General features: G+C 35.8%; 1 protein-coding gene and 1 long non-coding RNA gene across 2 annotated transcripts in view; one reads left to right on the plus strand and one right to left on the minus strand.

Annotated features, from left to right (window-relative positions):
* LOC141582836 (uncharacterized) overlaps window positions 1-22,557 on the minus strand; it is a 452,087-nt gene that overhangs the window by 173,680 nt on the left and 255,850 nt on the right. The window lies entirely within an intron of this gene.
* Window positions 1,535-20,023, plus strand: TYRP1 (tyrosinase related protein 1). The gene is made up of 8 exons (XM_003928161.4): window positions 1,535-1,632; window positions 2,065-2,533; window positions 3,688-4,010; window positions 6,610-6,814; window positions 10,723-10,890; window positions 12,956-13,135; window positions 17,809-17,955; window positions 18,769-20,023. The coding sequence occupies exons 2-8, from the start codon at window positions 2,080-2,082 to the stop codon at window positions 18,972-18,974; spliced, it is 1,683 nt and encodes a 560-aa protein (XP_003928210.3). The 5' UTR covers window positions 1,535-1,632; window positions 2,065-2,079; the 3' UTR covers window positions 18,975-20,023.

The raw sequence follows: 22,557 nt of genomic DNA on the forward strand, positions 1-22,557 counted from the left end.
AAAATGTAAAATACAGTATTTTATATGCAACAACTTGGATACATAGTACTGGGGGGGGGGAAATCTGGTCACCAAAGTTTACTTCCACAGTAATGATACCATTTTTTTGCTTTTCTAGCCTATGGAGTCAAAAGGAAAAAAAAGTTGTCCCATATATACTGACTAAATCATCACCAGAATTTTTCTATTTTTTAAGGCATTTTAGTAAATATCCTAAGGTGCATACAGATTAGTCGATTGTGATGTAAGTAATAGGCAAAAATAAGGAAAGAATAACATTTTAGATTCACAAACATCTCAATAACCATGGTTTGATATAATTGTAATAAATCATATTGATATAGACAAGGGACCATGAACAAAAAATTCCTTTTATTCTTTCTTATCTTAATGTATAGATATATCTTTGTCTTTTTTTGTTTGTAATCATACACCCAATTATTTTATTTAATTTTCTAGACAATCTGATGCCTTAGGGTCAAATAGGACAACTAACGCTGATCATGAATTTTCATAATTTTTGTACAGTTATTATATATTACAAATAAAGATTAGATTTACAAATTGACTTTATATACATGGCTTTTCAACTCCAGAAGAACATTCCTCTGAAAATATACAAACCTATTACCCTTAGTGGCATTGGTCTTTGTTTTTTTGTTGTTTGTAACCATACATTCAATTATTTTAGATAGTTTTCTCAACAATTTTATGGCTGAGGTTTAAATAGGACAGCTAACCCTGATCCTGAATTGTGATAACCTTTTCACAGTAATTATGTATTCCAAACTAAAGCTTACAGTTGAAGATTGAATTCATATACATGAGTTTTCAACTTCAACAGAACATTCCTCTTGAAATACATGACTCTATTACCCTTAGTGTCATCGGCTTAAGACTATTTGAAGAGAAATAGGAAATTAGAATACGTTGAGTAGGCATCTCCTAAACAAAAGAAGTAGCATCCCTGTAATATTTTGCCACAGAGATGGACACCAGCCTCAATGAAGGTAATGGAGTTGAAGTTCGCAACTCTGTCAAAGCCTGCAGGTACCATGATAGCCAATGTCAGGTGTAACTGTAACTCATGCCTTTTCCACTACAATTATTCTCTTAGAAATTGTAGTAACAGTAGCATCTGTTTTCAAGACAGAGCACAACCAAAAGCTCCTATCAGGTACAAGCACTAGCCTGGCTTTTGTATCATTAGGAAAAGGTAATAAGGCTGAAACAAGATTATGTTTCAACCTCTGAAGATATGCTGTCAAAGGAAAAAAGAAATCTCTTCAGTGTAAATATATCTTATTAGTTTCTCTGATTTGTATGACAAATTAGTGCTTCTGGCCTTTTCTTAAAATTTAAATATCACAAGGAAATCAGTGAGAAAGGAATCATGTGCTGATCAAGTTCTTAAAGGGCAGAAACATTCACTGAAGTGAAAGGGATTAGTAAAGGGTAGAAAAAAAGACCAGCCCCTCCTAGTTTGGGTGAGCAGATTTGGGATTAGTTATCAGGCAGCAATCCACATGCAATTAACAGTTCTGACGTGAGAGGACAAGAAACACAAGCAAATATAAAACGTTCAATTCTAAGAGAAGTTCATCAGAGACACACATCCTTCAGGATTTTAAGGTACTGAAAAGAAGTCCTATGGGGAGTGGGTGGACTCCTGCCAAAACTCCATTCGTATAACGGACTTTAAATCACAAAAATTAACTTGCTGGAAATCTGTTCCCAATTCTTCTTTCAGCTTAAAGGTTAAATTAAATGTAATTAATGGTGGTGACCTACTAATTAATGCTTTTGATAATTGATACCTAGAATGTATATATGTATATAAAATGAAGAAAACAAAATGACTAGGAGAGGTAATTTAATTAGGTCGGGATCATACATGTAGGTGTTAAATATGTCAAATTTTAAAGATAAATTACTATTTTTATTATTTGTGTGAAATGTCATTTTACATATGGATTCCATTTTGTAGGTATTTGGGAAGGGTTCATACCATTGATAAGCACCAAGAAATCCCTGCATAATCTCATTTTACTTTATCTTTTTCAGCTGGATTTCATCTACATGCTTCAGTCTTCTCTACACAAAGGGCTGAGAACCAGACCTTTGTTTTGCACTCTTACTTCAAGCAGAATGAATGCTCCTAAACTCCTCTCTCTGGGCTGTATCTTCTTCCTGCTGTCGCTTTTTCAGCAGGCCCAGGCTCAATTCCCAAGAGACTGTGCCACTGTTGAGGCTTTAAGAAGTGGTGTGTGTTGCCCAGACCTGTCTCCTGTGTCTGGGCCTGGGACAGACCGCTGTGGCTCATCATCAGGGAGGGGCAGATGCGAGGCAGTGACTGCAGACTCCCGGCCCCACAGCCCTCAGTACCCACACGACGGCAGAGATGATCGGGAGGTGTGGCCCTTGCGCTTCTTCAATCGGACATGTCACTGCAATGGCAACTTCTCAGGACACAACTGTGGGTCTTGCCAACCTGGCTGGAGAGGAGCTGCCTGTGACCAGAGGGTTCTCGTAGGTAAGTGGAGATATGACTCAGTTCACAAGTCTTGCATGAGACGCAAGGCTCTGAATAAAATCTTAAATCATTTGAGCTGGAGGAATACCTGGAAATCAAAGCTCAACCCTCTCTTCATGATTGAGGAAACTGATGCTTAGAAAGGTTAAGAAACTTGTTTAATGTGAAGGGTTAGGATTGAAGCCCAGAACTTCTGACCAATATTTTCTTCTGAAACATTTGTTGAGAAACCACTATATCCTAGGAACTGTGTTAGGTATTTATGACTAGTCTTTTCAGTAACTCCTTCAGGCAAACATGTTAATTGTCATAGATGACGTTCAGAAAGTTCAAATCCACACAGCTGATATTTAGTAAACCTGGAATTCACACTGAGATCTATCTAGCCCTTATATTTTAGTTCTGCCACTACCTCTGCTGACCCTTAAAGAAATTTCCCACCATGATGACCAAATTCAGGCATTTGAGATGAAGAGTTTAGCCTGCAGACTAAATAGCATTAAATAACAAAGCACTAAACAGTAACAGCCTACAATATTCTATTGTGTTCTATGTACCAGATAGTAGACTAAGGGTTTAACAGAACATGTATTGAGTCTTTACTATGAGTCAGGCCTTGGGCTAATTGCTTTTTATGTGTATGCTCTTTAAACTTTACAATTCTATAAAGCAGGAATTATTTTTATCCACACTTTAATGATTAAAAAAAAACTGAGACTTTGAAAAATGTGCCCAAAGTCACAGAATAATTCTGTGGTCTTAACTACCATGTTATACCACCTAATTTTATAAGAATTATAATGTTAAAAAGACAGAAAGTTAGAAAATTCCAATAAAAATGCCAATAATGGCCAGAAATGAACATTACAAGGTCAAAAAATTGTAAAATCCATAGGTAAGATTAAAGAAAGGCAATAGAAATCACACAGTAAATTGGAGAGAGGAAAAAGAGAGAGAGAAGGGAAGAGAGAGAGAGAAAGCGGGCCTGAAGAAAGGCTTTTCGTTAACGATTTTTTTTAAAAGTGTAAAATAGTTTAAAACATATTTGAACAGATGGATAAATGGGTCATGGTGTATTACAAGACAATTATGCTCTTTCTCTACCCATCCCCACAAGGCAGATGTTTTCATGCTTGAATTTTGTTTCCCTAAAGTCAGGAGAAATATTCTGGACTTAAGCAAAGAAGAAAAGAACCACTTTGTCCGGGCCCTGGATATGGCAAAGCGCACAACTCACCCTTTATTTGTCATTGCCACCAGGAGATCAGAAGAAATATTGGGGCCAGATGGCAACACGCCACAATTTGAGAACATTTCCATTTATAACTACTTTGTTTGGACACACTATTACTCAGTCAAAAAGACTTTCCTTGGGGCAGGGCAGGAAAGCTTTGGTGAAGTGGATTTCTCTCATGAGGGACCAGCTTTTCTCACGTGGCACAGGTACCACCTCCTGCGTCTGGAGACAGACATGCAGGTATGTAAGAAGCATTTCAGTGTTTAGACTCTTTACAGACAAGATGCCTTGTTTGTAAGTCATTTTAATTCACTAGTTTTCAGAATCATCAGAACAGTTGATGAAAAAGCAATTTCATGTTACTAACCTGTCTTTGGCATTTCATTTTCTCCTTGTTTTCATTACTTTTAATTTTTATCTTGAAGTGAAAATAAAGTATTATCAATAATGAGCAAAATAATACATTTGCAGGTGTGAATTAAAAGTTTTAAAATGTTTTATAGCTTCATTGAAAATAAGACTTTTGTAAAGCTTGAGAAAGAAGAAGCTCATCTGCATGTCTTCCTCCTCTGCTAAATATAAGCAGATTCCTCCTCCTAATGATGTGGGTTAGAGACTTCCCAATCTTTCAAGTCCCAAATGTATATCTCATTATTCCAGTGATTCCTTCCAACATGGTGTAGGGTTTAAATCATGAAAAATAATTCCTTTCCATTTAGATTCTCATATTTCCATTGAACTACATTTTTTCCACATTCCCTACCCTTTGAGGCTTACAAAAGAAACCTATTAAAAATATCACATTACTATATAAGAGGACAGATATGTAAATTTGCTTGACTACAGTAACTGCTTAACTATGTATATTTATATCAAAGCACTATGTTGAACAGGTAAAATATATAAAATTTGAAAAAACTTTTAAAAATACAAAAAAAAATTACATCATTCAGGCAATATTTCTAGTGAAAAGATATTGGCTAAATTATCTTTTCTAATGAAAAGAGAAGTGAACCTCAACTCAAGTAGCTATTTCATGCTTATTTTTTAAGTAGATAAGCTCAAAACATATTAAAGTGGCTGATTACATAGATTCTTTACTCTTGTTTCTTTTACCAGCTGCTCTATTTCTTTAGAAAAATATTGAAATTTTAAAATAAGATTTTAAGTTGTTAGATCTCAGCTAAGAAACCCACAAAGTAAACCTGTTTTCTATGTGAAACAACAGAAAATGAATCTCACCCTTCAAGTTAAAATGTAAGAACTAAGCTAAAAATATATGAAGACAGGAAAAGTGTTTAGATTCATTTATTAATTTGCAGAATGCTTGTGCCAGCAATATTCTAAGAAAAAAATAAATGGTTAGAAGAGAATTAATGCACTAAAATACAGGATAAAATATTCATTTGAAAGTACACTATCCATTTGCAGTTCGAGAGTGATTAAATGAATTCATCTGATACTCTGAACATCATATTTTATATCACTGATTACAAGTGAGACACTTAGTAGATTATGAGTAGATAAACCTGTCATTTGTAATTGACTGCAGATCTTCATGCCATTTTCTCATGGGCACACCAAAATGAAAGGGCAGGTGGAAAGTATTTAAAAGCTTCAATTTTGTCTCTGTAAACTTCAACCTCTATGACTTACATTTTAAAAACCCAACAGCACAAGGGATCCAACAAATTACAATTTAAATGTAATTCATGTTTGAAATGCCACATGAATATGCTCTGGCTCCCAAATGTCAGTTGCTGAACCACAACCCATTCTTAATGATCCCTTGGAAGCTGTCACTAATTTTTGTGAACCACAATGATGGCTTCTAAAGGAGGCCTACAAACCTCTGGAGACCAATAACTAGGGATAACTTGGAAAGCTTTTGGCTCTCTAAAACACCCAAGGTTAAGAAAATGCTTCCTAGAAAGGGAAGTGAAAAAGCAGAATGTACTAAGTGCTTGAGAGATAAGATAAAACAATGGCAATTCCTACATTTAAATCCCATACCATAAACAGAACTTCTCAAGGGCCAAAAGAAACGAGAAATAACAAGGAATTATATGTTTTAAAGAACTGAATAAAATAAGCATGTGATCTTGAGGCCAGCATTTTTAAAAATGTGATTTCAGCTCTGAATGGAAACTAGGTCTCTGGTCTAAAAACCAATGGGCAGAAAGATTTACTCTGCTTCTGTTTAGCATTTTTATTAGTATAAGATTTAGCCAGAAGCCTAAGTTGTAAAAGTTTAGATTCTAAGGCAGTGTTTCATAAATAAAACACCTTCCATGCCCAGTGTGAAAGAGCCCATTGGCCTGTGACCAAACCAAAACCTAAATGCCCAGTCATTCAAATGAAATTTTAAAACAGAAGCAAAACAAAAATTAGCACTCTACATAACATATTTTATGTCTGGATCTGGCACCAGACTAAGAGTTAATGGTGCTTGAATTAAAGACAGAAAAATTGAAGAAGGTGAAAATGCCAATAAATCGATGTTGTTATTGACAATTTTTGTTATAACCAATAGAAATGTAATTACCTGGCTAAAAAAGAAAAAGAAGACCTTTTAACCCTCCCAATCATTTTCAAAAATTTCTGCACGATGAGTTGAGTTGCATTCCCTTTAATGTCTGAATGACTCCTTGTAATACATTACTAGCTTTGTTAAATAAGGTCTGATCTCTTCTGGGCTCCTCAGAATCCACTGATACACTAACAAGTACCTTATTGTCTGAAGACAGCTAATAGAAATAGACTGTCAGCGAGCACACCAAGCAGAAACGAAGAATTGTAAACAGGAGCAGAGAATATTAACAGAGTTTCTGTGATCTAGGAAATGTTGCAAGAGCCTTCTTTCTCCCTTCCTTACTGGAATTTTGCGACGGGGAAAAATGTCTGTGATATCTGCACGGATGACTTGATGGGATCCAGAAGCAACTTTGATTCCACTCTAATAAGCCCAAACTCTGTCTTTTCTGAATGGCGTGTGGTCTGTGATTACTTGGAAGATTATGATACCCTGGGAACACTTTGTAACAGTAAGTTGCAAATGATTGCTCAGAGTCAGAAATTCTTTTTAGAAAAAGAGATTAAATATGCTGCCTGGAAGGCCCTTCATTCTACTAGAGAATTCAGACTAAAATCTACTTTTATTATAGAGAAACAGTGTACCAGGCATTCATTAAGGGCCTAAAATGTTCAAGACACTCCATAAGTGGCTCCTGGAGAAACAGAAAGTGCCTACTCATTTTTACAGTGCTTTTACACTGACCAAGTTACTCACTGTAATTTGGTCAATATCTTGCTAACTTGATTTTGGAAATGTCTAGTTGTATAAACTAATCCTCTTAGTTTTCTTAGCACTGCTTAGTAGTCATGTGCCTTGTGTTGGAATTTCACAGAAAATATTTCTGAAGAAAAGGTGAAAAACAGGCAAAAAGTTGGAAATGCCATGGGAGAAAAATAAGAAAAGAAACAAACCAAATGTATGTTTATTCATTTAGAAAATCAGAAAGCAAAAGGTGATATGGGGGATGGTTTTCAGTGCTGTACAGATGTCTGCCAGCTAGCTGCTCTCCAGCTCTTCTGATGTAAACACAACAAGAGAACACCTAACCCACTGTCCCAGCATCCTTTCTCCAGTGATCTGAATGCCGCCTCTGTCACAGGTCAAGTTCCTGCCACATGCAGATCTCTTCCTGAGCTTCCTAGTCTCTTACTTGGATCATATTATTATCTATGCCTATGCTAGTACCACCAGGTTTAATTATCAGACACTCCCTACCTTATCTTATTTTTCTTCTTCAGGCATGTCTGGCTCTTTTGACTGCTCTTCCATATAAAAATAAGAATTATGTGAATTTGTTTTATTATTATAGTTATAACATATTTATTTTACATAGATTAGTTTATGCATCAAGCATTATTTTATGTACTTGAGTAAGAAATATTCTAAATAAATTAGGAAAATTCTAAATAAATTTAGGAAATTCCTAAGTAAATTAGGAAAAATTAGATACATATTTTCACAATTAGAAGATTATTTAGCAGTGTATAGGAATAAGAGAAGTAATAATATACGAAAATTTCCTCTGTAGAAGTTCAAAACTTAGAATAAATTTGTATTTGTTTGGTGTGCTGAATGCATGGTCCCACCTTGTGGCAGAGAAATGAAATTGAGGATCAGGATGTCTGCAGATACCAAAGCATTTATCTCTTTCTGACCAGGCCATTGTATTTTGGCCTGAGAGTTTTCTAGACATTTTCCAACCATCCTGATGGTTGGACACCAAAATAAAACACAGTTTAAATGAGTAAATGCAATTATAGCACAGGAGGTGAGAAGAGGAAGAGGTATTTTTTAATCACGATTTTTCTTGTCAGTTAATATAACAAGTCTCCTAACTCAGACACATAGTCTCATGACAACTTGAAGAATATTTAGGTTAAAGAAATTTAAGATTAACCCTTGTTTCACTGCAAAAGATAAATAGCAGGCATTTTATTTATAAGGCAAAGGAAAGGGAAAAACTGTCATTTTATTGAACACATGTTATGTATCTTATATGGTATGAAATGCTTTGCTTTAGTATCCTATTTAGTCCTCGTAACAATTCTCTCTTCTATTACCTTTCTTCTTTAATGATCTTGTCCATTTTTGTTGTTTTATTGATCATCTTTTACTGGAGACCCACACATTTCCAACTTTAGATAAAACCTTCCTTAAATATTTCATACCTATTTCTTTACATGCTTGTTATGTAGTATTTCTCCAATATTCAAAATAAATACACCAAACTTGGTAGATTGAAAAAGTTACTACTTTATTGCATCCAACATTCTTCAGTCACCAAAGTACCATCTTTGAATCAACATAGAAGAGCACTGTTATTTATTCACAGTACTTCTCAAATGTATTTTCTTCTTCAGACATGTGCAACTTTCCATTTATTTTTATATGGAAATTCCACAGGATTTTGGTCTCTAGGATGTTAGATGCAATAGCAGCAGTTGTCCATATGCAAACAAATTTAAGAAACACTGGAGTAAAAAATGACCTGATTTAACTAGTTTCTTTATTATCAGCATTTTCTACTATGGAACTCTTTGAAGGAAAATTAGAATGAGATGTTTTGAAATTCAAGTAATCAATATTTGCTTCTTGGGATTTACTGATAGCTTCCTGAGCAGTAATCCCCAAAATATCAGCTGGAATTGATAGTTTATCTAGGGATGGCGAAAGTTTTTGGTGAAAATGTACACTCAATAAATACAGTTTCCAATCCCAACTGAGGTTTTAGTTACACATTACATAAACTTCATTATGCTAATTTATCAGGTTCTGATTATTATGTTAATTGTAAAGCATAGAACACGGGAAGGTTTCTGAATAAAGAAAAAGGAATGTGAGTTGAAGTTGTAACATTATCTCTCCCCAAATTAGTGGATTATTTTGCTTGTCCCTCTACGGCACATATATTTCTTCCTGGAGGCCACTAGGACAGAACGATGCAAAATTCTCCCAACCAATCACCTCTCCTCCCACCCATCTAAGGTTTTGACCTCTCTCCACTTCCTAAGGAATTAAATGTAACTTTTTAATCTTGGTATTTTTTTTTTCCACAATATAGCTCTGGTCTAGCTTCCCTTCTTTACCACAGTATGCTACTCTCCTGGCAGAGATTCCGGGAAAGCTATTTCCCAAACAGGCCCTTTTTTACAGCTAACATGATCTTTTGCATATAATGTCATGCCCCAAACAACTCTTCAGCACCTATTAAATGCCAGGTACTGTGCCAAGTCTGTGGGATACACACACTTTTTTTTGTTATAGATAGGAGGCTTTGTTATAGACAGAAGAAAGTATATCATCTCTTGCCATTAAAATGTTTTCCTTTTAAAATTTCTTTTATTTCACCTATGGAAAGTTTTCTTAATCCTATGGGGCTCTTTGTAAAAAATCTCTCTTTTTTGTAAAGCCTTTCTGGAGATCTGACTGAATGGGATCTCTCTCTCTCTCTCTCTCTCTCTCTCTCTCTCTCTCTCTCTCTTCCACCTCCCCACTCCCTCCCTATCTCTCTCTTCTTTTCTTCTTTAAGGCTTCTGTCATATTATTTATCCCTAGTATCACAGTTCTTTGTCTGTTTGTTACTGCCCTTCACAAAGTTTCATTATTTCTCATATTAATTGCTGAAAAATTTGAAAAATGTGTGTTGGTTGAAATATGTATCACTTTCCAAAGAAGTTTAACCTTATTTCTCTAAAGGTTTAAATAGGCAGCATTTGGGTACAAAATATCACATATATGTGAAATACAGATTTCAGTGTAGAACTTAGGTTTATGAGATTATTTTAGCAAAAATTTTCCATGGACTTTAATACATTCTTGTGAAAGAAGCATACATTGATTTAACAAATATTAAGATCTGAGGCGGGTGGATCACGAGGTCAACAGATCGAGACCGTCCTGGTCAACATGGTGAAACCCCGTCTCTACTAAAAATACAAAAAATCAGCTGGGCATGGTGGTGTGTGCCTGTAATCCCAGCTACTCAGGAGGCTAAGGCAGGAGAATTGCCTGAACCCAGGAGGCGGAGGTTGCGGTGAGCCGAGATCGTGCCATTGCACTCCAGCCTGGGTAACAAGAGCGAAACTCCGTCTCAAAAAAAAAAAAAAAAAAAAAAAAAAAAAGATCTGTATCTGTTCGTGTGATTCTTTTTATTCCTTCAAATACTTTTATGTGTCACATATCTACTCGATTCAAAGAAGTAGGACATGGTAGCTTAGATTTTCTCACTTTAATACTACCAAGTATGCATTTTAAAATTTTCTTTTCTACCAAGGAGAACCTATATTTCATATTCATGCTATGTATAAAGTTTTAAAGAGCAATGATAAGACCTCCAAACATTGTATAAACGTTTGCACATCCCATTTTTTTCTGCAGGCACTGAGAGTGGGCCAATTAGGAGAAATCCAGCTGGAAATGTGGCCAGACCAATGGTGCAACGTCTTCCTGAACCACAGGATGTCGCTCAGTGCTTGGAAGTCGGTTTATTTGACACGCCTCCTTTTTATTCCAACTCTACGAACAGTTTCCGAAACACAGTGGAAGGCAAGTAAATGAAATCAGTACTTTGAAAAGATCTAGTTATCAAAGTATACTGAATTATTCAAAAGCAAGTTGCTTTGAATAGGATATTAATCCTGTGAATTTATGTGAATGAGATTGCCTATTACGATACACCTGCTCGAAAAGGAACATTTTTAAAGAGAAGGGTCCAACCATGAAGCTCTTTTCATGATAGGATAAGCTCTTGGAAATCATGCTCCAATTTCTTAAACACCAAAAAACTATTCAAATTCAAATTTCTAGTAGCTAGCTGGCCAATATGTGTAACTATACCAAGGTCTACCATTGGCAAACAATATTCAAGACTTTGACAGTGTATTAAATTAATTTGTTATTTTTAATGATAGTAATTCTAAAATAATTCCAAATAATTAGTTTACACTGAATAAAGCCTTGTTTAGGCATATGTTTTATTTAGGTCAGTATCAACCTGTAACTTTTTTCAAAAGTCTATAAAATTCAAATTATCATCTACTGATGCTTAACTTGGTTTTCCTTCTTTTGCACAAAGTATTTTAAAGCTGAGGAAAGTGAGGTATGAAGAGGTAAAATTACTATCCCAAGATATTCAGCTGGTTAGTAACAGAGCACTGGTTCAAATTCAAATTTCCAAAATCCAGTGTCTTTATATAATAAATTTTGATAACTCCAAATGATGCCATATATAAAGTCTTCAAAAGAATGTACTTTTTTCTTATTATAAACTTGTAATTGCTAAATTTTACCTTCAGTATAGCATTGTCCATGTCAAATGCATCCCATCTCCATGAAAATGAAAATAGACCTCTCTGTCCTCTGATCAGAGATATTTGATATATAAATCTAATAATTATTTTTAATTATCTCACCTTTTAGTCTCAAAATTGTATGCCATTTAAATCTTTTTTGCTTATTTTTATAACTAGATGATTCCACTGATTTGAATATGATTCTATTAAAATAATCACTATATTTTGGGTAATCTATAAACTAAGGCTATCAGTACCAATTTCTAAAAAAATGTGCAGATTGTGTGTTCTTAATGCCCAATCAGAAGACAATTATACTTATTTCCTGACAAAAATGTATTAAAAGACAAGCGTCAAGCCACATGCCATATATATCATAGGCAATCTTTAAATGTTTTTGAGTCAAATAATAAAGGAATTGATGCTTGAGAAAATATATAGGTGAATAAATAGGTGGCTACAACTACACAATCTTAGATGAAGAGAGAACTGGTTAACAAATTTTAAATTCTTATTTCATTTTATAATACACAACCTTTCCCTTATCTCAAACCTCTGGTCTTTCAAGCCAGTTAGACGTCTTACATCACATACCCTCCATTTTTTATTTATGACCTGTCCTATACCTACCCTTTTTTTCTCCCTTTTATATATATGTGTGTGTGTGTGTGTGTGCGTGTGTGTGTGTGTGTACACACACACACACGCACACACATATATGGAATTGAGATATTTATCAAAAGCTCTATAAATGTTTTGACAGTAGGTTCTCCCAGTGCTTAAAACTAGCACAGAGATGGTTAGAAAGCCCTGAGAAATTATAGCTTCCTCACAAAATATAAATTAGTTTTCCAAAAATAAACATGCTGACAGTCATTCAAAACTAAGGTAGGAGGTGGAAATAATATCTGGCAACTTAAGTTCCAAGACAGTCAGAGCATTATTCTCCCAATTGTGTCAGCAGTTTTTAGTAGAAACTGAAGATTTTCACTATCTTTATTCCCATGTAGGACAATGTTTGCCTTGTCAAGTAGAGTGTCTATATATTTTGACTGGAATTTTTGCAGGTCATGATTTTTAACCTAGAGGCAACATTTAGGATGTCATGCCACTAGCATAAAACCAACCTAGCTCTGGGTACAGCAAACAAATGTCATCAACCAGAGGTACAGAGAAACAGTGCTGTTATATTAAGGCAAAAAAATGGCCTGACACAAGCTTTGAAAAAAATGTTTCTTAATATAATCATTGCTATTATCTAGAAAAGTAAAGTATTTGCAATATTGTTTTACTATTTTCCTCCTTACTTGCGTATCTAGGTTACAGTGATCCCACAGGAAAGTATGACCCTGCTGTTCGAAGCCTTCACAATTTGGCTCATCTATTCCTAAATGGAACAGGGGGACAAACCCATTTGTCTCCAAATGATCCCATTTTTGTCCTCCTGCACACTTTCACGGATGCAGTCTTTGATGAATGGCTGAGGAGATACAGTGCTGGTAAGACATTTTCATATGCCTTTTGCATGCTCAGCCAAGTGAACTGTTTAGATGGCATAGTTATGAGTTTAAGCTAAGCAGTCAGCACATAAAAATACATTCAAAATAAGGATAAAATAGCTGTAATATCAAGCCATTTCCAGACATTCAATTCCACTTCCAAAATACAGGCAAGAAGTCTCTCCAAATAGTTTTTATAGGATGATATTTTTTAAGCATTTGCTAGGACTAACCAAATCATCTCTTCCAATTTTCGCTTTTAAAAAATGGCTACTATTTTTCAAAAATTTTTCCTATCCATATCTTCCAACATAAATTTGTATTACTTTTAAATATAATTGAGGAAAACCTCACAGAGCTCTTTGATATCCCAAAAGACTTTAAGTTGTATATCTATGATCCATAGTTCTTATTTTTATTACTTAATGGCCTCTCACAAATAGAAATTTTGTTCCACTTGAAAAGTTAATGTTGTTTTTTATATCACACTATAGGAAATCTCTTTTAAGTTCATTTCAATACAGTTTTTAAAATATGATTTAAAAGACCTCTTTCTCTGCCTTCCTATGCAGCTGAGAGGCTAGCATTACTTTTCAAACAATGAAAGTGCTTCCACTGGTTAAAACATCACAAATTTTTGTATGTTGAAAGCATTCTAAATTTTGGCTTCTGTGCCTTTAGTTCATTATGCACATAAACATGATATTATATTTTAACTACCTATTGATTTATCTATCCATTAGACAGACTTATTTCTATGTGTGTATGTGTGTAGTAAGGTCCTCTAATCTAATTAGGACCATTAATTGATGAAGTCGATCAAAATAGTTTGTTCCATCAAAAATTATTTAAGAAACAACTTACACATAAGCCCGTACTTCCAGCACTTTGGGAGGCCAAGGCAGGTGGATCACTTGAGCCCAGGTGTTTGAGACCACCCTGGTCAACATAGTGAAACCCAGTCTCTACTAAAAACACAAAAATTAACCAGGCATGGTGGTGGGTGCTGGTAATCCCAGCTACTAGGGAGGCTGAGGCATGAGAACGGCTTGACCCTAGGAGGTAGAGGTTGCAGTTAGCCAAGATCACACCACCGCATTCCAGCCTGGTTGACAAAGAGAGATTTCATCTCAAAAAAACAAAATAAATAAATAAATAATTTACACATAAGTAATCATTTAGTTGTCAATCAGTTATGAATTCTGTTATTATAATTCCATCTCATTTTTTCATGTGTATTTATATACATAATGGCAACTATAATTAATTATCTATAACTTATGGTGTCAGCTTTTTAAAAAGTGAAACCGGGCCGGGCGCGGTGGCTCAAGCCTGTAATCCCAGCACTTTGGGAGGCCGAGGCGGGTGGATCACGAGGTCAAGAGATCGAGACCATCCTGGTCAATAGGATGAAACCCCGCCTCTACTAAAAAGATAAAACATTAGCTGGGCATGGTGGCACGTGCCTAAAATCCCAGCTACTCAGAAGGCTGAGGCAGGAGAATTGCCTGAACCCAGGAGGCGGAGGTTGCGGTGACCTGAGATCGCGCCATTGCACTCCAGCCTGGGTAACAAGAGTGAAACTCCATCTCAAAAAAAAAAAAAAGTGAAACCGTAAATGAATGACTTTTGTAATACAATATGAGGGTGAATATTCTAGCCATTCACCTTTAGCAAATCTTTCCAAAGTGTTCAATTTACATATTACAAAAACAGCATTCTTCTCTTTATTACAGTCATGATGATAACTTTATGCTTATTTAACTAGATTACTTTACTCCTTCCTACAGTAAGGAGTAAACTTGAATCAATAGGTTTAGGAATTACCAAAACCAACTTGAGTTAAACATACACCTCTGGGAACTACATAGCAATATTCAAGTTGTATTTATTCACTTATTCACCATGCCATGGGTGTTAGTAAACTTTTCAGAGGAAAAGGAGACTATCCAGTAACCTGGCAAGTCTCTTAAGTGAGGTTTTCTTTCACCTGTGAAAGATAGGAAAGATATTCCTTTGCCTTGTGTATCTTGATTGAAAAAAATAATTATTTTACATTCATAGCAATTTGTTAAAGGTTCTTTGGATTTTAACCTAAATGTCATTGATGAACCAGAAAAATACCTTTTTAACATTTTTTTCTGACATTTTCTTAGTTTGCGATATATGTAGCATAAGGTTTTCCGGTAACTTAAATTGTAGCGGGAAGAGAAGTACCATAAATGAAAAATAAGAAACTACCCTATAGCACATTTCTGATAAAATATGACCATAAAATTATAGGACAGGTCAATGTAAACACCTGCAAATTATATGAGAGCTAAACTAAAACAAGTAGCCTCCTTCTTAAATACTCCTTGTACCTGCAAATACCTTTTAGAAAGCAATGTTATAAAACAACGGTGAAGAAGAGAAAGAGAACTTAAAAAGATTTCAAAAATGTATAAAACTGTCTTTAAAGCAAAAGTCTTATTTAAAATAAGTCTAGGAGTGGAGGGATGGAATTATTTTTCAAATGACTGAAATGTTTTTACAAATATAGAAAGAACAAAGCTGGAGGCATCACGCTAACTGATTTCAAACTATACTACAAGGCTACAGTAATCAAACAGCATGGTACTGCTACCAAAACAGAGATACAGACTGATGCAACTGAACAGAAGCATTTCAGTCAACTCCACACATCTACAACCATCTGATCTTTTACAAACCTGAAAAAAACAAGCAATGAGGAAAGGATTCCCTGTTTAATAAATGATGTTGGGAAAACTGGCTAACAATGTGCAGAAAGCAGAAACTGGACCCCTTCCTGACACTTTACATTAAAATTAACTCCAGATGGATTAAAGACTTCAACATAAGACCTAACACCATAAAAACCCTAGAAGAAAACCTAGGCAAACCATTCAGGACATAGGCATAGGCAAGGACTTCATGACTAAAACACCAAAAGCAGTGTAAACAAAAGCCAAAATAGACAAATGGGACCTAATGCAATTCCAAAGCTTCTGTACAGCAAAAGAAACAATCATTAGAATGAGCCAGCAACCAATAGAATAGGAAAAAATTTTTGCAATCTACCCATCTGACAAAGGGCTAATATCCATGATATACAAAGAACTAAAGCAGATTTACAAGAAAAAACAAACAAACAAACCCATTCAAAAGTGGGCAAAGGATATGAACAGACACTTTTCAAAAGAAGACATTTATCAGGCCAAAAAACATACGAAAAAATGCTCATCATCACTGATTATTAGAGAAATGTAAATCAAAACCACATCGAGATACCACCTCATGCCAGTTAGAATGGCGATCGTTAAAAATTCTGGAGATGACAGATGCTGGAGAGGATGTGGAGAAATAGGAACACTTTTACGCTGTTCGTGGGAGTGTAAATTAGTTCAACCATTGTGGAAGACAGTGTGGCGATTCCTCAAGGACCTAGAAATAGAAATACCATTTGACCCAGCAATCCCATTACTGAGTATATATCCAAAGGACTATAAATCATTCTATTATAAAGACACATGCATATGTATGTTCACTGAGGCACTGTTTTCAATAGCAAAGACCTGGAACCAACCCATATGCCCATCAATGATAGACTGGACAAAGCAAATGTTTCACATATACATTATGGAATACTATGCAGCCATAAAAAATGATGAGTTCCTGTCCTTTGTAGGGACATGGATGAATCTGGAAACCATTATTCTCAGCAAACTGACACCAGAACAGAAAATCAAAAACCACATGTTCTCACTCATAGGTGGGAGTTGAACAATGAGAACACATGGACACAGGGAGAAGAGCATCACACACTGAAGTCTGTGGTGGGAAACTAGGGGAGGGACAGCAGTGGGTGAGGAGTTGGGGAGGGATAACACGGGGAGAAATGCCAGATATAGGTGATGGGAAGGAAGGCAGCAAACCACACTGCCATGTATGTACCTATGCAACAATCCTGCATGTTCCTCACATGTACCCCAAAACCTAAAACATAATAAAATATATATATATATTTTATATATATTTTTTAAATATATATATTTATACATATATATTTATAAATTATAAATATATATATTTATATATATTTATATATAAATATATAAATTATATTAAAATATATATTAAATATATATATTTATATATTATAAATATATATATCTATATATATTTTAAAAAGATAAATAAACAAAACACTGGACGAAGCAAAAAAGAAAACTAAACAGAAATAGTCATAAAAAGGCACAAGCTCTAATTGATATATCAAATCTTAAATTTTAAATTACAGATGATGCCACAGTAAATTAGAGGTTTATCTTTTCTTTGGCTTTGAAAAATACATTTACATTTAATGAGTTGTATTGAAATTATTTTACATAATTTTTAAAAACTATTCACCATCATGATAGATGATAAAATACTAAAACTCCCCTGCTCTTAAGCTCTCTTTTTCTGTTGAGTAGTATATTGGTACTGTATTCAAAAGATTTTCTGTTTTACTGATTCCCTATCCTGCTGTAGTGAAACTTCATCTTTATTCAGTATAAAATAAGAATAAAATTTGTTCACATTCTCTTTGAATATTGGATCCCTTTAGACCTGAATAATAACATAAATATTTATTTTATGTTTATTAACAAGTTGTCTTTGGAATAATTTAGATATATCCACATTTCCATTGGAAAATGCCCCTATTGGACATAATAGACAATATAACATGGTGCCATTCTGGCCCCCCATCACCAACACAGAAATGTTTGTTACTGCTCCAGACAACCTGGGATATACTTATGAAGTTCAATGGCCAAGTGAGTATTGAAATTGCATTTTCACTGTGATGATTTCCAAAAGCAAATGTGTCATCTTTAAAGAGAGTAATCATGGTGTTCTGAAGCTATGTTTTGCATGAAGCTTTTATTTGTATTTTTATTTGAGGATAAGGGAGGGAATTTGATATTTGTTGAGAGCCCACACTAAGCTGATATTGAGCTTACTGTACTGCAGCCTATCTCATTTAATCCTCACAATGCTTTGGGGTAAGTATGAAAATCTTCATTATACAAATAAGGAAGCTAAGGCTGAAAGAGGCTGTTACAGCTCCACATTTCTAATGAAGGAAAAGAATGAGTTTGAGTTTAGGCCCATGGAATAGGTTCCAATTTTTCTACTGTATTGCCTACATTTATCTATCCTAAAGGAAAAGGGAGTGAGATACTCTGAGGTACTTTTTCTGAGATTTTGAAATTCAAAATTTCTTGTTTAAGTCTCTTTCCCAACAGAGGCAGTGGGGCATAGTGGAAGAGTACAAGACTTATATTCTAAAATACCTGGGGTCCAAAACCAACTTTATTACTTACTAACCAAGTGACCATGGGCAAGTGCCTCAAACTCTGAGTCGTCATTCTCTCACTTTCACAAAATGAAATGGAAATAACAATGACTATCCCAATAGGGTCCACTCATCAAAAGAAATCAGGAAGTGGCTTCAAGGCCATGTGGCTAAAATAAATTAAACATGAGGATTTCTGCTAAAATGTAGATATTTATCCCTAAATTCCAGGTGTCCAATTTTTGGCTATAACTATTTTAATATTTATCTTTTTATCTTTCTTTCCAAATAGGCCGGGAGTTCAGTGTACCTGAGGTAATTGCCATAGCAGTAGTAGCCGCTTTGTTACTGGTCGCACTCATTTTTGCGACTGCTTCTTGTCTGCTACGTGCCAGACGCAGTATGGATGAAGCTAACCAGCCTCTCCTCACTGAACAGTATCAACGCTATGCTGAAGAATATGAAAAAATCCGGAATCCTAATCAGTCTATGGTCTAACAAGTGCCCTACTCTATTAGGCATTAATATCACAAAACCACCTGGTTGGATATAATAGATTGAGTTATTAACCATGTTTTCTTTAACTGATACTTTCTAATACAAGCATATGTTACAATTAAAGATCCAGGCATACTTTTCAAAGCTGAGAAGACTCATTCAGAATTTTTTCAATGACTTCTAATTTTCAGCTCTATTTTAAATGATGGGTGGCACTAACTACATAATATTTAAGGGAATAGTGTGCATGTTTTAAAGATTGAGTATGTGATGCTATAAGTAAGCTGCTATGCTTTGTTCACGTGTAAAGGAAAATAATGTTTGTAGTAAATGTCCACTTAAAATACATGAATGGGCATTTCTAAAATGTTAACATATAAACACATTTCCATTCATGGATATTGGTCAACAGATTTTTTAAAACCAAATTTATTAATTAAAACAAGTTATATGTAGTCGTAAATAAATGAAATCCTGATTAACCTTTTCAAATTAATCTTCCAGTTTGAAGACCAATCAAATATATTATTTAGTCAACATATGCTATTTAGTCTCAGGTTCAAAGCTATAGCAAAATCACCATCTTTGTCAAACTTCAGAGACAGAAAATCTCCACTTCCTTAAGCAACAGTTGATACTGCCTATATTTGCCACTGTGTTTCCCAGCCTCTAAATCACTGAAAAAGGAAATACCTATCCATACATTTTACCTCCTAATTTCTCTTCTAATGTCATAGAGGTCCACAAAGAAGGCGTATGGAGAGCACGCTTTATGTGCTCTACAAATAAATACTCTAATCACTGTGCTTCATTTAAATAGCATTCTCTTATCATTTATCAGCCTTTTATGTATCTTCCAAGTAAAATATTAACATATAATTTCATTAGTCTTTTTTTAATCTAGTTCTATATGAATGCTATTTTTCCCTTCTAACATGAAATATATTTTCTCTTTTTAATTTTCTGCTATGAAACAATCTTCCAAAGAACTGTGTAAGGTGGTCATGAGAACATTTCAATAGTAATCATACTCTATAGACAATAGCTAAACTGAGATTCTAAATTCAACAAACAAAAACAAGTTTACGTTATGTATCCCTGGTTGGTTACTGTGTTTTCCCATATTCAGCAATCTTAAGGCTACACATACACAAGATAAATAAAACATATCAAAGAGCATGCATATAACAGTAGGATGTTTCACACTAGCATTACTCAATTTATTCTCTTGGAATACACTGTGATTTATTAAAATACAATATAATCACAGCTTTTCAAAGAAATTATTGTGTAATGTAAGATGCCTTTTTATATAGAACATCAATGAAACAAAATACCCCACTTTATGTTTTTGTAGATTTACCAATTACTCATTTCAGAAACATTTCTTAGGCATATACAAGGCAATATCAAAGAGTTCAAGCCACTATAGATTTGGAGAGAAGAAAATAAGAATTGTAAAACTGAGAAGGTCATGTTTGACTTCTGCTTCAAGGAATGTCAGTGAATTCACCAAATATAAAAGTGGAGAAGGACATTTTATTCCAAAGTAATAGCATGGACAAGGGCACAGAAGTTTAAAAGAGCATGGAACATTTGAAAATGTAAAATAGGTCAGTGTGGTTAAAGGATAGTTTTTAAGGAGGGGAGTAAAAAGATAAATCGGAAATAAAAGCAGAATGTCCTATATGCAATTCTTAATAATTGGAATTCATTCCATGGGAAATAGAAAACAGGGAGAGTCATAATCAAGCTGTATATTTATAAATATAGTAGTGATGGTGCTGATCACAAATAATGCTGATGAGAAATAATTTGGAATGGTTAAAGACTAAGAAACTAGTTAATATGGAATAGATTATGGGAGAGAGGAGGAAGTCTTGTTTCAAAACACTAATTCTGGGGGGAATGCTGGGAAGATGGCCGCCTAAGAACAGCTCAGGACTTCAGCTCCCAGTGAAAGTGCAGAGGGTGAGTGGACACCGCATTTCCAGACGAACTCTTATTGCACACAGAGCAGGAGATACCCAGGCAGAGGGGTCACCAGAGCCGCAGTCCCAGCCAGTGTGGCTGTTTTGGCCCCTGCAGGGCTGATTCAGCCCGCGCTGCTGCTGTGACCACGCCCTGTTGCTGTGGTTCTCCGGACAAAAGCCACTGGTCTGGGAGCCCTCTTAGCTGGCGATCGGAGCCCTGAGACGGCAGAGTTGCCCATTCATCTGAAATAGCAAGCCAGGCCAGGAGATTCCTAGGCAAAAAATCCACCAGGAGCCGGCTCTGCTGTTTGAGCCAACTGAGTCGCAGCGCAGGAGATCCCGTCGCCTTTTCAACAAGCGACTGGAACGCGGGGTCGTTCAACTTAAAAGAAAAGACTCTGAGTCAGGGAGCCAGGTGATCAGGCTCGGTTGGTCCCAGCCCCCCACCCCCAACAACAACGAAAACAAAAACAGTAATTGGAAACCCTCTGGGTTGAGCCCTTCAAACCAAGCACAGCAGAACCCGAAAAGGTCCGGCTCAGTGGGGGAGGGGCGTCCACCATTACTGAGACTCTCCACCATTACGGAGGCAGGCAGCCATCCCTGAGGCAACCTACCGTTGCCGAGGCAACCTGCCACAACAGAGAGAGTCCACCATAACAGAGGCGGGGCCACCTTTGCCTAGACAGTTCTAACTATGCCCATATAAACAGGACTGCAGGGAAGAGCAAAGGGCAGCTGGGCGGAGCCAACAGCAGCTCAGCAAAGCCTCTGCAGGCAGGCAGTGGCTAGGCATGCTGCTATCTGGGCGGGTCAGACCTGAAAGAAAAATCAAAAAAGGCAGTAGCACAACGGAAACCCATAAAGCCCCAACTCCCTGGGACAGAGCACCTGGGAACAAAAAGTGCTTTATGAGTTCAGCTGCAGCAGACCTAAACGTACCTGCCCAGCAGCTCTGAATGAACAACGGAGCTCACAGCTCAGAACTTAAGCCCCAATAAAAGATAGACTGTCTCCACAAGTAGCTCACTGACCCCAATAGATCCAAAGACTCACCTCAAAAAGGAGAGAATGGACTGACAGTAGGCGAGCATCCTTCTGGGACAAAGATAGCAGAAGAGGAAACTGGCAGCAACCCTTACTGTTCTACAGCTGCTGCAGGTGATCCCCAGGCAAGCAGGGCCCGGAGAGAGCCTCAGCAGTCCTACAGCAGAGGGGCCAGACTGTTAGAAGGAAAGCTTAAAAAAAAAAAAAAAAAAAAAAAAAAAAAAAAAGAAGTAACTTCAGCATCCACGAACTAGAAGCTCACTCAGAGACCCAATCTGAAAGACAGTAACTACAAAGACAACAGGTGGATAAACCCACAAAAATGGGAAGAAACCAGCACAAAAAGGATGAAAACTCCCGAAACCAGAAGACCTCTCCTCCTAAAAGGGATCACAACTCCTCACCAGCAAGGGAACCAAACCAGATGGAGAAGGAGGGTGATGAAATGACAGAATCAGGCTTCAGAAGGTGGGTAGTAAGAAACTACAATGAGCTAAAAGAACATGTTATAACCCAACGCAAAGAAACTAGGAACCTTGAAAAAAGATTGGACGAAATGCTAA

The sequence above is a fragment of the Saimiri boliviensis genome, chromosome 2 (genome assembly GCF_048565385.1).
Source record: "Saimiri boliviensis isolate mSaiBol1 chromosome 2, mSaiBol1.pri, whole genome shotgun sequence".
NCBI classification, from domain to species: Eukaryota; Metazoa; Chordata; class Mammalia; order Primates; family Cebidae; genus Saimiri; species Saimiri boliviensis.